Source organism: Geospiza fortis, unplaced genomic scaffold, assembly GCF_000277835.1.
Source record: "Geospiza fortis unplaced genomic scaffold, GeoFor_1.0 scaffold98, whole genome shotgun sequence".
Lineage (NCBI taxonomy): Eukaryota > Metazoa > Chordata > Aves > Passeriformes > Thraupidae > Geospiza > Geospiza fortis.
Genome location: NW_005054306.1, coordinates 12,708,181 through 12,723,154, shown reverse-complemented (window position 1 = coordinate 12,723,154; position 14,974 = coordinate 12,708,181). Strand labels below are relative to the sequence as shown.

The following is a 14,974-nucleotide window of genomic DNA, read 5'->3' as shown; positions in this document are numbered from 1 at the left end:
GCCCGGGCGCGGGGCTGGATCCAGCAGGGACAGGGACAGGCGCAGGGACAGGGACAGGTCCGGGCTGCTCACGTCCGTCCCGCCCTGCCTTAGAGCGGGGCGCCTGCCTCAGAGCGTAACTCTGCATCTGCAGCACGCCAGAAGCAGGGAGGAATCAGTGCTTGGCTAAGCTTACGCTCAGTAGGTGCTGCGCTAGGTGAACAGCAATTAAAGCTAGGATTAAGTCACAGATGGTGTGTTGGTTTTTGTATTCTTTTCATTTGGGCTCTTAATTTTGCTGCAGACTGTTCGCTAAATGTATGTTAGAATAAAAAAACCTGACACCGTAATACATCATTTACTGCCGGCTTTCAGCTGTCATTATTTTGTTATGGAACAAATACTAGTAAAGCTGCTTTAATATCATCCTTTTGGCTCCAAACTGAATTCTTATAGGACCTTCTTTTGTAATCATGTCTTGCTATTCATACTACCCTAAGCAGTCTTCCTCTCATTAAGTTGCATAAAGTAACAGACCAAAGACAAACAACTAATAAAACCTTGCAATATTGCCCTTTTACTGTTTTTTAAATTATGGCAAACTGGTAGTAGAGCATTATTTTTTCTGTTTACTTTTGTTTAATATTGTTTATTCTTAATTTCTGATTTAACTGAGAGAAATAACTGCCTCAGTAGCATCACTGGCTAGTACATTCATGCTTTTTATTTTCAGGCTTTCATAATTCAATTCTTACACCAATAATTATTTCCATAATTCTTACCTACTTTTGATTGAATATTTAGATAAAGTGTAAGGCAACTAGCATCTTGCAGTGAATATGTAGCATCTCTCTAGTATTATGTGTACGCATTCTTAAAAGCTTGCTTGGAGGATGTTGGACTGTTGAAAAGGGTTATGCATTGACTCTTGTCCTCTGATTGCTTTTTGTTTCACAGAGACATGTTTCCAGAGCAGAAGGGCCTTGTACTGGAGTCAGCGATGCTGATAAGGTTCTGCAGATTTTTTCCATGACTAAATTTGACTCTAACTCTTCCAATCCATCTTCATTCTTTCCTTCCTTCTTTTTTCAGTTAACCATCACAATCATCTTTTGTCTTCCATATGACATGAACCAGCTATCGGCTAATTTTATTTTCATAATTTTAATTTATTCATATACTCTTCTTTTGTTTATCCTCATCCATGTTTTTTGTGCAGAGTTCACATGAGACTCTGGACATAGTGGAGGAGAAGAAGCAGGCAGAGTTTGGGATAGAAGAAACACTAGTCGTAGACGAAACCAACAAAGGGAAAATGCAAGTTGCCACTGATGCTGGGGAGACTTGTAAGGTGGAGCACGTGTCAAAAAAGGACTCTTCATCATTGCCATCAGATAGTAGCAGCAGCAGCAGTAGTAGTGAGAGTGAGGATGAAGAGGTGGGAGAATACCATCCACATCATAGGGCAATTGAGGAGGTCATCAGGGAAGAACAGGAAGAAGAGGAAGACATGAAAAGGAAAGAACATGAAGAAAATTCGCAGCATGTGGAAGCCATACCAGAAGGCAGTAAAGTAAATGTACCAGTTGAGCACACACAAGTTACAGCTGAAGATTTGGTCCAGGAAAATACAGTTACTGTAGCTACAAAAGAGAAGAATTTGTCAGAACAAATTAAGCAAGATGTAGGTGAAGAAAAAGAGGAGGAACAGCTGAAACTCAATGGAGATGTGTCTCATGTTGACATTGATGTTGCACCACAATTAATTTGTTGTTCTGAGGTAAATGGTAGAACAGTATAACAACTAGATTAAGCAGAGATATTTCTTGGGGTGAAAATATGCCTGCCTTTCTTCTTCTCCTATTCCTCCACGTCTTCTGGCATCCAACAAGATTCAGATCATTTGGAAGGGGAAACCATTGATGAGCAGTGAAATTCTGTCTCCCTCAGTTATGGTTTCTGACTTTTTGCTAGAACTGAGTGAAAATCACCAGTAAAGGCAAACCTTCCGAAGACTGAGATCTCTTTTTTTTAATCTCCTCCGTATTTTATATGCACATACGTAATGTGTATTTATGATTTACGTGTTTCCAGTGTTTTAAGTCTTGTCTTGTCTATTTGTCAACTGTTTTGACAAGTCCATGACATATAATTGTGATTGGAAAACTATTGCAAATTGAAATTAGAAAGCACTTGTCAGAAATTTTTTCTTTTTTCCGCATATTCTCTGACTACTTTTCTTGCCTTTTTTCCCCTCCTTCAATAAAACATTGTGGATTTGTAGGTTAGAATATGTATGGCTAGAAATTGCAGAGGTGAGAGCACTGCACTGTTAAGTGGTGAGGCTCATATCACAATGTTTCTGTGAAGTCTTATAGTGCAGTAGATACTTAGGAAGCATGCATGAGTTCCTGTCACAACCAGTTGTTTTAAGCCAAACAAGGTTGAAGAGTTCATTACTGGGCAAGTGATAAAGAAGCAGAAAGGGAAAAAATGAAAGTCAGGCATGTATGTCTTTTTAAATTTGTCATGATCTTCTGCTGAGTTTTCACCAGTTCGGTGAGTTTTTTTGTAGTTCTCTACTTGCTTGTTCTTGTAATGGTGGCAATTTTTTTTTTCTTCACTTTTTTAATCGAAACCACTTTCTTTCTTTTGTTGTCTTTTGCATACATAGCTGTTCTGATTAATGATGTGAAAGAATTAGTTTATCAGACTTTTAAAATTTGCAAGTTCCCACACTTCCTAAAAGCATAGATAGTTTGGAGAAAGGGGAAGAAGGGCTGCTGTGTGTGCAAGCATGAAAGGGTGTTTGGGTTTTTTTCCTGGGATTTTACCCTATGTGTATTCAAAATCAATATAAGATAGAAGCTGATGCATCTAGAAAAATATGAAAAGGCTTTAGTTCTTAAATCTAATGAAAATCTGCTCCAATAAGATAAGTAATGAGTTCACTAGCTTACAGACCCCAGGTTAATTGCTTTGTTTGTGATATTGCAGAGAACACCACTAGTTTAAATTGTTGAAGTAGCATTTTAGAATCTTTGTCAAAAGAAGTCATTGACTTAGAGAAAAATTTAGACTGCTTAAAATCTGGTTTGCAAAAGCTTTTCTTTTCCAGAAGTAATACATATTAAAAAGTTAAACTTCTATGGAATTTCTAGTCCTGATTTGCAGACTGAGGAGTGATAGGTATTTTCCCAGATTAGTTCTAATACAAAGTTTATCTGTCTGATCTAGCTGTCAATTTCTTTATGCAAACTAAGATTTTTATTTTTTTCTTAGTGATGCTTTTACACATTTTTAGTACATGTGTTGCAGCTTTGTTTTAGCAATTGCTCGTTGGTATTTACTGTTGGCTGAAACACTTAACTTTGACAAGGTTATTAGAAGATTAGATTTTCCTGCAATGTTATGGATATCCTAGAGGGCTGATGTATTAATCTTCATTTCATTTTGCTTATATATTGCATGCTTTTGTATGGGAAGTCAGTAAAATACTTACCTTACTGTTATGCTTTTCTTGAGCTTTTGGTTGTGTTTTCTTGGTCCACTTTACAAAACTTTTTCTGTCTTTTGAATTGATTGTTTATTTCTCGCATCACAGCCTCCAGTAGTGAAAACAGAGATGGTAACCATTTCAGATGCCACACAGAGAACTGAAATCTCCACTAAAGAAATTCCAATTGTTCAAACAGAAACTAAAACTATCACATATGAATCTTCACAGGTATGATGGGTTCGTTTGCAGTCTTATTTTTATTACAGTTATGTAGATCAACATAGATAATGTCCAGAAATGCTTTTCAAAAGCATATAGCTTTTTCCTAGCAGATAAGATTATACTTTGGCTATGAATTATATAAGTGCAGTGTTACAAAACCATATTACTTAAGAAGTTGGCTTCTATTTAGATTTCAGTTCTAGCTGAATTAAAGAATGTGTTTAGTGGGAAAACTGGCCTTTTCTCCTGTGAAAACAAAGTTTTTTAAATGCCAATATACAATGATACATTTTTTTCTTGTAGCTTGATGGCAATGCTGCTGGTGACACTGGCGTGCTGGTGAGTGCACAGACAATTACATCAGAGTCCATTTCTACTACCACAACTACACACATCACAAAGGTAAATTGTATTTCATGTCTTAATTAAAAAAAAGGCACTGGACCCTCAAAATACAATTTTGCATGAAGTTTCTTGTATATCTGCTAATTCATTGAGGAGAACTAACTTGAAATGGAAGGGATTTATTGCAGGCATGTGTGAGAATTAAATCTTTCTGTACAGGTTTTGAAGACAGAAGTCCTAGTCAATAAGCAGGAATATCTGGGAATAGGACATGGAGAGGGGGAAAATATGACTAGTGGTTTTTCAGTAGTTCATATAGGCCTTATTTCAGTATTGGACAAATGAGTATGTAACAAAATTTTTACAGCTTCAGCCTGTCCTCACCCCCTGATATCCTACAGAATCTTTGCTAGCGTAACTAACTTGTCTGAGGTCCACAGGAGACCTGTTAATGACACTATAATGAACTGAAACAATGTTTCCCAGACTTTGTGTTCATCATCCTTGTGCCTCTAGGTTTAGGGTATACTTAAAAACAGATTATTCCATCAGATTACTTTGCAAGCATGTTTGGATGCTGAATTATTTCCTCTGCATTCCATACTTGAAAAGGAAAGGAAAACTCAGTGTTAGCAGGACATCCCATCTCTTTCATGAAAACATGAAACATGGAATGTTTCGTGCCAGAGTGTGTTAAAACTACCAAAGCATGATGATGATTGTTGTTATTGCTAATTTATGTAAATATTTGTCAAATTTTAGACATGCCGAAATAACACGGTTTTCAACTCCTATTTGAACTCTTAGCATATTTACTAAGAAAATTATAGAAAGCTTTATTTAGGGTAAAGAAAAATGGAAGAGGGAAACAAAGTGTGAATTCAGGATTCTCTCCCCCCCTCCAAGATACAGAAGTTTTACAACATGACAGAATTGAATAATAATTCACTACTCACTGGATATATTTTCTAAAGATTGAAATATTCTGAAGATTGAAAGTCATATGCACAAAATGATAGTGGAAGAATAATGTTGGAAAGTGAGTCACATGAAATAAAGTAAGCTCAGAATTAAAAATACATATGTTAAAAATACGTTTGTTATAAAGACAAGTCAAAAGAACCTCTTCAGACTCCTGCTCCTTTTGGGAATCATTAAGGCACCACCATTTTAGGAAAAAATCTTTATTCAATGAATTGAATCACAGTTTTGACTGGAAGTGTACATTTTCTTGTCAAGTTCAGATGTCAAATAGTCTTGCTTCTTGGAAGGAACAATTAAAGAAAATGGTTTTGGTCTTGTCTTCTCCTGAAAAATTACTGGAATAATCATGATACAGCAGATCCTTAAGTTTTTTTTAATTGATGATAAACAGTCTGTAACAAGATTGTTTGAATTTTCTAAGCTGACTTTTTATTTTACGTTGCAAACTGTTCATTACTGATAAAGGCACCTTCCAAAATAGTTTTAATATTCTAATGGTGTTCCTAACAGAGTCATCTTGGCTCTTCCCTGGTCAGTGTATCTTAAGTAGTAGTTTATTCTTTTCTCATACTCAGGCTGATTTAAAAGGCAAATAATGTTATTTCTGTGAGAATGTTTTTATAAGCGGAGGTTTTTTAATCATATAATCACTTCTTCAGAATAAGAAGTGAAGAAAAAATTACAAAACTCAGCAGTGTGAAATATGTTGAAAATATCTGATGAAGGTCCTTGAATGACAGAACCGAAAACCAGATCATCTTTGTATTTAATGGCATAGGATTATGACTATGGAAAGGCCCACGATAGATGGGTTGAAATAAAAGAAGACTCTTGGAATTTCCATGTTGCCAGATTTATATGGCAGAAGAAGCTGGAATTACAGTTTGCCAAACATGGGCTCTAGTAACAGGAGTAATTCTCTATTGCTTGATTTCTATCAAGTTTAACAATTGCTAGAAGGTGACCAACTGCATAGCTGAAAAAGGAGAGAATGATTTAGCACTGAACACATTTACTACTAATTGCAACTCAGACACAGAAGTCTATTTGCTTCAATGGAACAGCATGCTGTGCTTTGTGGAAATACAGAATAATTACAGGGTTGTTTTTCTGTTTTTTTTTTTTTTTTAATTTGTCTGATATCTGTAGATGGTAAAAGGTGGTGTATCAGAAACAAGAATTGAGAAGCGCATTGTCATTACTGGAGATGCAGATATTGACCATGATGAGGTGAGTATGCAAACTTAAGACTTGAAATGAGGGTTTTGTAGTCTGGTGAGATCTAGATGATGTTTCAGAAATCTGAAGTAAGAGAAAGATAGAAAAATTGAATAAAATAATATAGAAAGACCCTGAGACTGTTAATTGTGGCATAGTTATTAAATAGTTGTGTTTTGCTATTAAGAAGCCTTTTGAATATATGTGAAAGAATAACAGCATTTGTAAATTTGCATCATAGGTCATGTGAATGGGTTTTTGCTATTTTTAGAGGGATTACTCTTTTTGGAAAAGACCCAGTTTATTTAGTGCAGCTTTTGTACTGGGAGGAAAAACATTACTGTAATAATCTTATTTTGATATGTTGATCTGGATAGATGGGAGTCTCTACTGCATTGTTTCAGCAACATCTGAATGCAGCACTCATTTTGATTGAAAGCTTTGAAATATATTAGAACATTAACTACTTGAACTTAAATATTAGGTTTTGGCCAATATTTGTAGAATTATGTGTAACAAAAGTAACTGTTGATCTGCTGTAATTGTCTGTACCTTTTATCTCCATCAGTACTAAAGCAGTATTTTACAGTATCTTAGTAACTAAGGTTAAGATCACCTTCTACATGCCAAATTAATAAGGCTGAATTTGAGCACTACACAGGAAAATAATTGAGAAAAGTCAATTATCTAGTCTTTGTAGTGATGATTACACAGGTTTTTTTTCATCTAAGAAACTATAGTAACAAAGGCAGTCAACAGTCATTGGTTAATACAAATGGAAAAGCCTGCCTTGCGGTGAATATATTTCGAACTTCATGAAGGCTTCTCAAATCATCATAACAGGGTTCAGTTTAACTTTTGAATTATAATATAGTGAGAGTTTTCAAGGAATTTCTTTTCACATTTTGATTTGTGTCCAGGAAGTGTCTTTTGGCAAGTTGAATCTCTTCTTGAAACTCATAATTAGATGACAAGGCTGCTTAGCATCAGACATGGTTGGATCTTGTTTGCCTTGACACTCATTCAGTGCACTTCTGAGTGTCTGAAAAGGTCACAAAACAGCTTTAATATATCAGAGAATTCTCAAAGCCCTTCTCTAATTTGTGATAAGTGAACAATGAAGTAAAAAATGAAATTATAAAACGAGGAAGTACAAAATTCAGTTTTAATCACTGAAGTTTAAAACATCAGTGAGCAGCTTTTAAGAGATTTAAGAAATATCTACCACATTTTCTTAAGTGAATATGAAGCTTCTTAAATGCCCAAACTACATGCTGGATGTTTTTAATTTTGTCTATTAGCTCACTATATTACTAAAACAGTTTTCAATAGGAAAACAATATTTCAAAGTCAAGCTTCAGAATACGAATGCTTGTATTACTTGTAATTTACCAGATAGAATCTTCGGGTTTTTTCAATGTTTATAGTTTGATTGCTAATAAACAGCAAACATCAGTATTGTACCAATACACGTTATATGTCCTGTACCTACTCCCTTAATAGGATTTCAAATTCAGTGTCACATAATAGTTATGGTTCCTAATGCTGGTGTTTTCAATCTCTCTTCAGGGTTAATTATATCTTCTCTCACTTAATACATGTAGCTAGCTCAGGAAATAATAGTCACTTTTCTAAATTTTGAGAAACCTTTTTGTCGCATTATATCTTTCTTGCTCCTTCTAGTATTTTGGGGGGGGGGCGGGGGGGTTGCATTTGGTACTGAGGTGAACAGGTGAACTGTTGCTTCTGAATACCTTCCCATGTTTTCTGGTTTTTTTCTTATGTTAGGTTCCAGCAGTAATACAGCTCACTGAAATAAGATGTGTAGTAAGATGTGGGCAAGAAAGAGAAGGCCCCAGATGCTATTTCACCTGTGATGATTCAGAGTGTGCTCTTATGTGGTTGACTATGATGTAGAATAAAATATTACATTTCAGTTGGAAGGGACTTATAATGGTCATCTGATTCAACTGGATGTATTGGTACATCTCTTAAGTGATAAAATTTCTTAAAATGGAGATGGATTGTAAGCAACTGAATGATACTTGCATTTACACTTCCCTGGATTAAACTAGAGAAATTTCTCTTAAACTAGTACAAGGAGAAAAATGGGATTCTTGTGCTGAGAAATTTGTTATGATCTTATTCCAGAGTTTCAGTACCACACTTAGTGTATATTCCAAAGTATCTTTCTGTTTTGTTCAGGAAACTGAAGGGCACTCTTGTTTTTCTGTACTATCTTAAACTCTTGTTAAGGGGTGTTTTTTAGATCCTTTTCAGAAATTCAAAAAGTTCTGGGATATGTAAACACTTTTTTTTAACCTAAGATGAGCTAGAAAGTTATCTTAAAACTTTATGGTTACTTGGTTACTTGTTGCTTCCTGGAAACCTTGGTAAATTTTTAACATGGTGGGGTGGGGTTTTTTTCTTTATTTTGGGTTTTCTGTTTTGGGAATTGGTTTGGGGGTTGGTTGGTTTTTTTTACCTTTGATCTCAAGTTCAGGAATTTACAGTTCTGAAAAATTATAACCAGATTTTCCAAAGGTACTCTCCCATTCTCTGTTCCCACATGAAAGTCCTCTTGGTTTTGTTAAGTTCCATGTTTCAAATACATTTGCAGGCCCTGGCACAGGCAATCAAAGAAGCCAAAGAACAGCACCCTGACATGTCTGTGACAAGAGTGGTGGTGCACAAAGAAACTGAACTTGCTGAGGAAGATGAAGACTAAAATCAAAAATGCTCTCAAGCAAATACTTCAGGTAAGCTTATGTAGATAATTAACACAGGAAACAGTGGCATCAGTTTGCTGTTCCATTCATGTCTTTTCAGCTGAAAAATATGGGGCTTCTTTAAGATAGGGATTCCCAGAAGGGTGAGTTGAAACAGGTGCTAATAGAAGACTATTAATATAAGAATTTTTATCTTAGGTCTAATATGACATTAATTTCAGTTGCAAATGTTCCTATACATGTCTCCCAGTTTTGTCACCATACTCTCACAGCATTTTCTGCGATGTCTGGTCAAGTTGTTATAGTTTGTACTGAAGTGGGTTTGGGCTATTTCTGCAAAATATGAAGGATGTGTCACACTTTTCTGTTTACCTGCACAATTATAGTTCTTGCCTGACATCTTGCTTGTTCAGTGGGAAGACTGTGTAGTTTTCAGTAGTGAAAGGACACATTTGGATGTTTCATTTAGTCAGCTAATCCTTAATCCTAAACATACTGAAATTTTTGGCCCTTTATCATTTTCCCAGGCAAGAAGGTAAATGTATTGGAAGCTCAAGTTTTAAAGCTTTTTATCAGTTGAAAAAGCTGTTTGAAGTCATGTTAGTTTGTTAGGCTCTCCTTTCTAGGTTGAGAAAAAAAAAGGAAAAAAACACAATACAGTTCTCCTTCATGTATTCAATAGAAAGAACAGGGTGAACACTGAATAAATCTGCTCTTGCACTCATTATAGACTAAAGTCTTAAAGCTCTGTAACCATTTGGGGGTGTAAAGCTTCAGGTTTCCTGTGCTTGTCACAGTGTTAGTATGAGATTAGAGCTTCAGGTTTTTTCAAAATTGATGGTTTTATTAATGGTAAATTCAAATTCAAGAAAAAGGTTTTGTTAATGGATAAATGGGTATATCAGTGGGAGAGATTTATAAAGAAATGTAAAAACCAGTGGTTTAAACCTTCATTAGGAGACCTCTGATTTTTTACTGACCAGCCTCTGTATCTAGCTCGAAGAGCAGTGGTGTTATTGGAACATCTCAAGGAAAATTTTCTTAGTACAACTTCAAGCTTTTTTATATGCACTTTGATCAGTGTTGATGTAGGGGCAGACAAGGTAAAAAAAATACATTTTATATGTTCTAAAGAAATGAGAGTAGTCATGATCTTATTTCCCTGGTTCAATATTTTATACAATGGTGATTGTGGCCTGTGGACAAGAGACTTCTGTGTCCTGTGCAGGCAGGCGTTCCCTTCATATTGAACAAAATTCTTTACCCAAGGAAACTAGCCATTATAAATTTCAACCTGCAGCTTTAGCAAACTTGAGCACAGCCATGAAGTGTCAGGAATATATGAAAAATGAGACGCTGACTTGATTCCAAATTTGGTGTAAACTACTAGAGGTGAGGGTGTTTTTCACATAATCCTGATAATCCGTCGTGTTAGAAAGATCAAATTTATTGCTGTGCCTGAATTTCCTAAAAGCTGAAGATATAACTGTTGAGTGTCACTTCTGGGATCCAGAAGAGAAAAGATTCAAGTATCAGTTGAGAGGATATGAAGTGCATCTATTGAATGCTGTTCCATGGAGCATGACTGTTATCAAGGAATTGGACTCTTCCTGAGCTAGTCTGATCACAGAAGTGTATTTTCAGCTGAAAGACATAGACTAAAGCTTTAGTTTATTTAATCTACCTACAAGTGTCTCTTTTCTTAACAACTGGGTAATAGTGAGAATGCCTGTGTGTGGATGAGGAAGGGGAGAGCTAATATCCATTGCCAGATGTTGACATGGATATGGTCAGTTAAGAGACTGCCCATGGTGGGGTGTTGGGGCAAGAGTTTTTCACACCTGCTGGCAGAATTTTGGGTCTCATCACTGTACACATAACCCTCCTGAGAGTTTGTCCTGAACTCCTGCTGTGTGCAGTACTGCATAGAGCAGCAGTGTTGAGTGCCATGGAGAATAGGATGATGAGAGTAGGATGGCCTGCTCTCTGCCTGCAGACAGGAAGTTTATCCAGCTTCTCTGTCAAAATGGTTCCAATTCCCTTCCTGACCTCGTACAGATTGTGCTAGAACTGCAGTGTTTGTTTTGGTCATGTGTGTTCAGACAGTATTTTCTGGCTAGTTTTTCCTCTGAGCTTCTCAGCATGTAAATTTACAGAACTTTTCAGTATGTAAAATACAATAGAACTGAGTTTGGGCTGCCTCCAGAAAATTTCTTCACATTTGGTCACATTATTCTGTGTTTGAAAAAGAAAATATTTGTTGTTAATAAATGTACAAACCAGGAGAAAACATGGATCATATTCTGAAGTGCTAGATGAGCACTCACCTAGATATTCATGTTGTAGGATTAATACTTTAAAAATTATTTTCACATTAGATAATGCTAGAAACCAAAAATAACACTGGAGGTGGGGTTGCTTGTGAGGGACAGGTGGGGAAAGGCACCAAAAATAAGAAACATTGCACAAATGTCTGGTTTCTCATTGTACCTTTATTGCAGCATTCAGTTGGGTTTGTTTCATGCCTTTGTTGCTTAGTGACACTGAAAATTAGTATAACATGTATGCTCCAGTTTGGGTTTAAAAGCACAGGGGAGGACAGGGAACTGTACTGAGCTGTGAGATAGTGGGGTGCTGATGAGTCCCCAAGTCACATAAATGTTCTACAAGGCTTGGAAAAATGCACATCAGTTTTGTGAGAGCTGTTTGCAGTAAGGAGAATGCCTGTGCTTTGGGTGATTTCATTGGTCCCTTGGTACACAGCAACATTAAACATGCACACTCAAGCCACCCTTTGCATATTTTCAGCACTTCCATCACAGGATCTAAGGTAGAAAGATACACTAAGACAGCAGAACAGATGGTTTGGATTTGCAGGGTTTTACTAGTCTATGTGCTACCATCACATTTTGAATTCATTATTAATCAGTGTGAATTTAAAGGTCTTGGAAGCAGGGATTGCCTCTTCTCTTACATGTGTGTGGAATCTGCCAGGTTCTTCATGCTACCTTAATCTTGAACCAGTGTTCTGAACTGGTTGCAATATATCGCATAGAAGTAATTACATCTTTTTATAGGCGACTGGATCATTGGAGGAAAAAATTATTTTGGCAGATTTGCACCACGTTTCTACATTAGTGACCAGCTGCAAAGTTGATTCTGTTCTTCATCAAATATTTAACTACTTTGTAAAAATTTTATTCAGGGAAAAAAGCATTCAAAGAATTCTTTCCATTGTCTGAGGGGCTTTTTTTCTTTGCATTTTTGAGAAACATAGACATTGTGGAATGATTGTTTGCAAAGGACTGGAGTGTGTCAGTTGTTCTTGACTGAGTTTGTCAATTGCTTTACAGGATCCTGGTCTTCAATGCTTGTGAGAGAATAAAAGAGGAACATTTCTCCATGCTGCTTTTGTGTCAGACCTGGAGACTTGTTTGACTGATGCCTTTCAGTTAAACTTCAGGGGGAAAATTTAGTCATCTAAACAAAAGAAAACCACCTGAAGTGCCTTGACTATCTGTCTAGAGCCTTTTGCTCTCCTGTGCTGAGGCAATGGAGTCATGCAATGAATTTTGCATAGTTGTTTCTGAGGCAATGAAAGCTCTGATGACTACAGCAGTATTCTTGGTGGAGACTTGTTTTCTCTAATAAAAGTAAACGATACTGCATTCTGATTCTGAAGGATTACTGAATTGAACAAGAACCTTCTTTTTTATTTATGTTCTAGGTTGTGGATTAAAATTTTCAGTAAACTGTCAAGGGGTTGCAATTAAAATAACATGAGAATTTTGGGAAGAGAAGAAATGCTCTAAAGCAGGATGAGTACTTTGAAAAAGTCTAGTACTGTATGCCTAATGACTGAAGGGGGTTTTAGTCAATGCAACATCGTTTTAATGAAATAACCTTTCCTTCTTGTAAAAAAAACCAAAGAACCCTGCATAGAGAAAGTTACTTTCTGATTCTGATGTGACACTGTCATAGTATCTGTTACAACTGCTTATGTAACCTTCTGTATCATTTTTTCTTTCAGAAATATAAATGTCACTGACCACGAAGAACTGTAGTCATTCCAAGTCATCATGACTCCACTGAATCCACCAGGCCTAGCAACAATGACCAGATGTTCACGACTTAAATGCCAATACCAAACTCCATTTTAACATCTTTGGTCTATATTCCCTTACAGTCTTTCTTGTTTATTTTTATAACCACTTCTTAACAATCTTAGAGTTTTGGTTTTTTTTAATGAAGTTCTAGAGGGTATGATCTCCTTTTGCACAAATACTTGTATTTTTGAAACTGATTCTTAATTATATGAAAGTGAACAAAGGAAGTCTGGAAATCATTGTTCACTGGAGCAGGTGATAATTGTGTGGGAAGGAGAATCTTTACTAATTTAGATATAGTTTTTTTCAGATATTTCAAGTGAAATCTCTTACTGGAGTAATTTACAGAATTTTTTTTCAGATTATTCAGGTAAATATATGATATCACATAATGAAGTTTTTTATAAAAATAAAACATTTGCTAAAATTTGAAAAAATATATTTCTTGGGATAAATTTTATACTGGTATCTCTGTAACTCTTTCTTTTCCAAGGTGCTCCTCTCTGCGGAGCAGAGATGGTGTGGCAGTCTGTAGAGGAGAAGGAGTTGCAGACAGATTTCTTCTGACTGAGCACTGTGTTCTTTTTGCACTTTGGTGCCAATGCTCAACTTTTTGCAGACTTTTTGCTGTCTGCAGCATTCCAGATAAGGAAAGAAGGAAGAACAAAATATCTTTCTCTTTTTCCAACAAGAGATGATCTAGGCAGCTTAAAACCGTAGTGCTTTTTTTTCTTACTGTGTCCCAATTGCAGTACTTCCATTATTTGGATACATGTGTAGAATGCTCGCTTGCTATTAAACCTCACTGTGTCTTCATGTTAGAACTGACATTTCTGTTACAGAGAAGGTATATGTTTCACAGGCTTCCTCTAATGGTTAATGCAGGTTTTTAGGCTACTGAATAAAAGATGTAAGATGAACTCCACTCATAAAGTAGTACGAGAGTACCATCAGTTGAGACTGCCATGGCAAAAACCTGTTAATTATATTGGGGTTTATTTTTAATTTGTTCTTGCTGGGGGGTTATTTGTTTGGGGTTTTTTTTTGCTGTTGACTCTGTGTATAGTTAAAATGCCAAATTAGATATATAGTAGCTTAAAGTTGTATTAAGTGATATTTTGCTTTCTGTAATTCTGTTATAAAATAAAGTTGTTTATTCTCTGTATGAGTTTTGGCACTCAGACATAAGCTTGGAGGATATTTGAAGTGAGCAGATTACTTCTGACAACTGCAGTTCTAGAGGTTACAGAACCTTAAAAAACAGGGATTAATGCAAGTGGTCTGCAGGGCTGCCAGAAGGGTGGCACAATTGCCTGGTACTTAAGTACCAGTGTTTTTTAAACATCTTCCAATAAACTCCTGATTTCTGTAGTTAAAAGAAGAAATCTTCAGCTGCCAAAACAGAGAAGATTTGAACATCACACTGGAAGTTGAAATGCCCCCCAGTCCACAAGTGGTTCTACTGAGTTCATTGAGATAGGATCTACTGTGGTTTTCAGATAACAAAACAAATCATAAAACTCCTCACTACATTCTCCTTCACTTCTGAGCAGTGTATTTTTGGTGCTATTCTCAGTTTAGACAGCTGCCATCTGTCAGCACACTTGTGTGCCAGAAGTTCTCATTGGCTTTGGCTCTGCATAGTTTGGATAACGTATGACAATGGTAACAGAGATGTTAATTTCTATACCTATGTAGTCATTCTAAACGGCATCCACAGTTAGATTACCTGGGGAATTAGCAGGTAACATTACCTGGGGAATTAGCAGGTAACAGTCTTACCTGCTTTCCTTCAAAACCAGAGATACTCTGCTTTTCAAAAAGGGGAAGGGAACCCCATCCAGCTTGATAACTCTGCCACAATGCTGCGTGAGTAGGGAGGTTGTCAAAGA

General features: G+C 36.2%; 1 protein-coding gene across 7 annotated transcripts in view; it reads left to right on the top strand.

Moving 5' to 3' along the window:
- The window catches only part of EPB41L2 (erythrocyte membrane protein band 4.1 like 2), a 109,082-nt gene extending 94,832 nt beyond the window's left edge, over positions 1 to 14,250 (top strand). For 4 of the 7 annotated variants that reach the window (XM_031066640.1, XM_031066643.1, XM_031066642.1 and 1 more), the window contains 7 exons: positions 937 to 990; positions 1,199 to 1,759; positions 3,584 to 3,706; positions 4,004 to 4,102; positions 6,179 to 6,259; positions 8,868 to 9,006; positions 13,007 to 14,250. In XM_031066640.1, the coding sequence (XP_030922500.1) occupies positions 937 to 990; positions 1,199 to 1,759; positions 3,584 to 3,706; positions 4,004 to 4,102; positions 6,179 to 6,259; positions 8,868 to 8,975 (1,026 nt within the window). In that variant the 3' untranslated portion in view covers positions 8,976 to 9,006; positions 13,007 to 14,250. The remainder of the gene's footprint in view (positions 1 to 936; positions 991 to 1,198; positions 1,760 to 3,583; positions 3,707 to 4,003; positions 4,103 to 6,178; positions 6,260 to 8,867; positions 9,007 to 13,006) is intronic. The other 3 variants (XM_031066644.1, XM_005418476.2, XM_031066645.1) reach the window with 2 other exon arrangements.
- Positions 14,251 to 14,974: the final 724 nt, after the last annotated feature.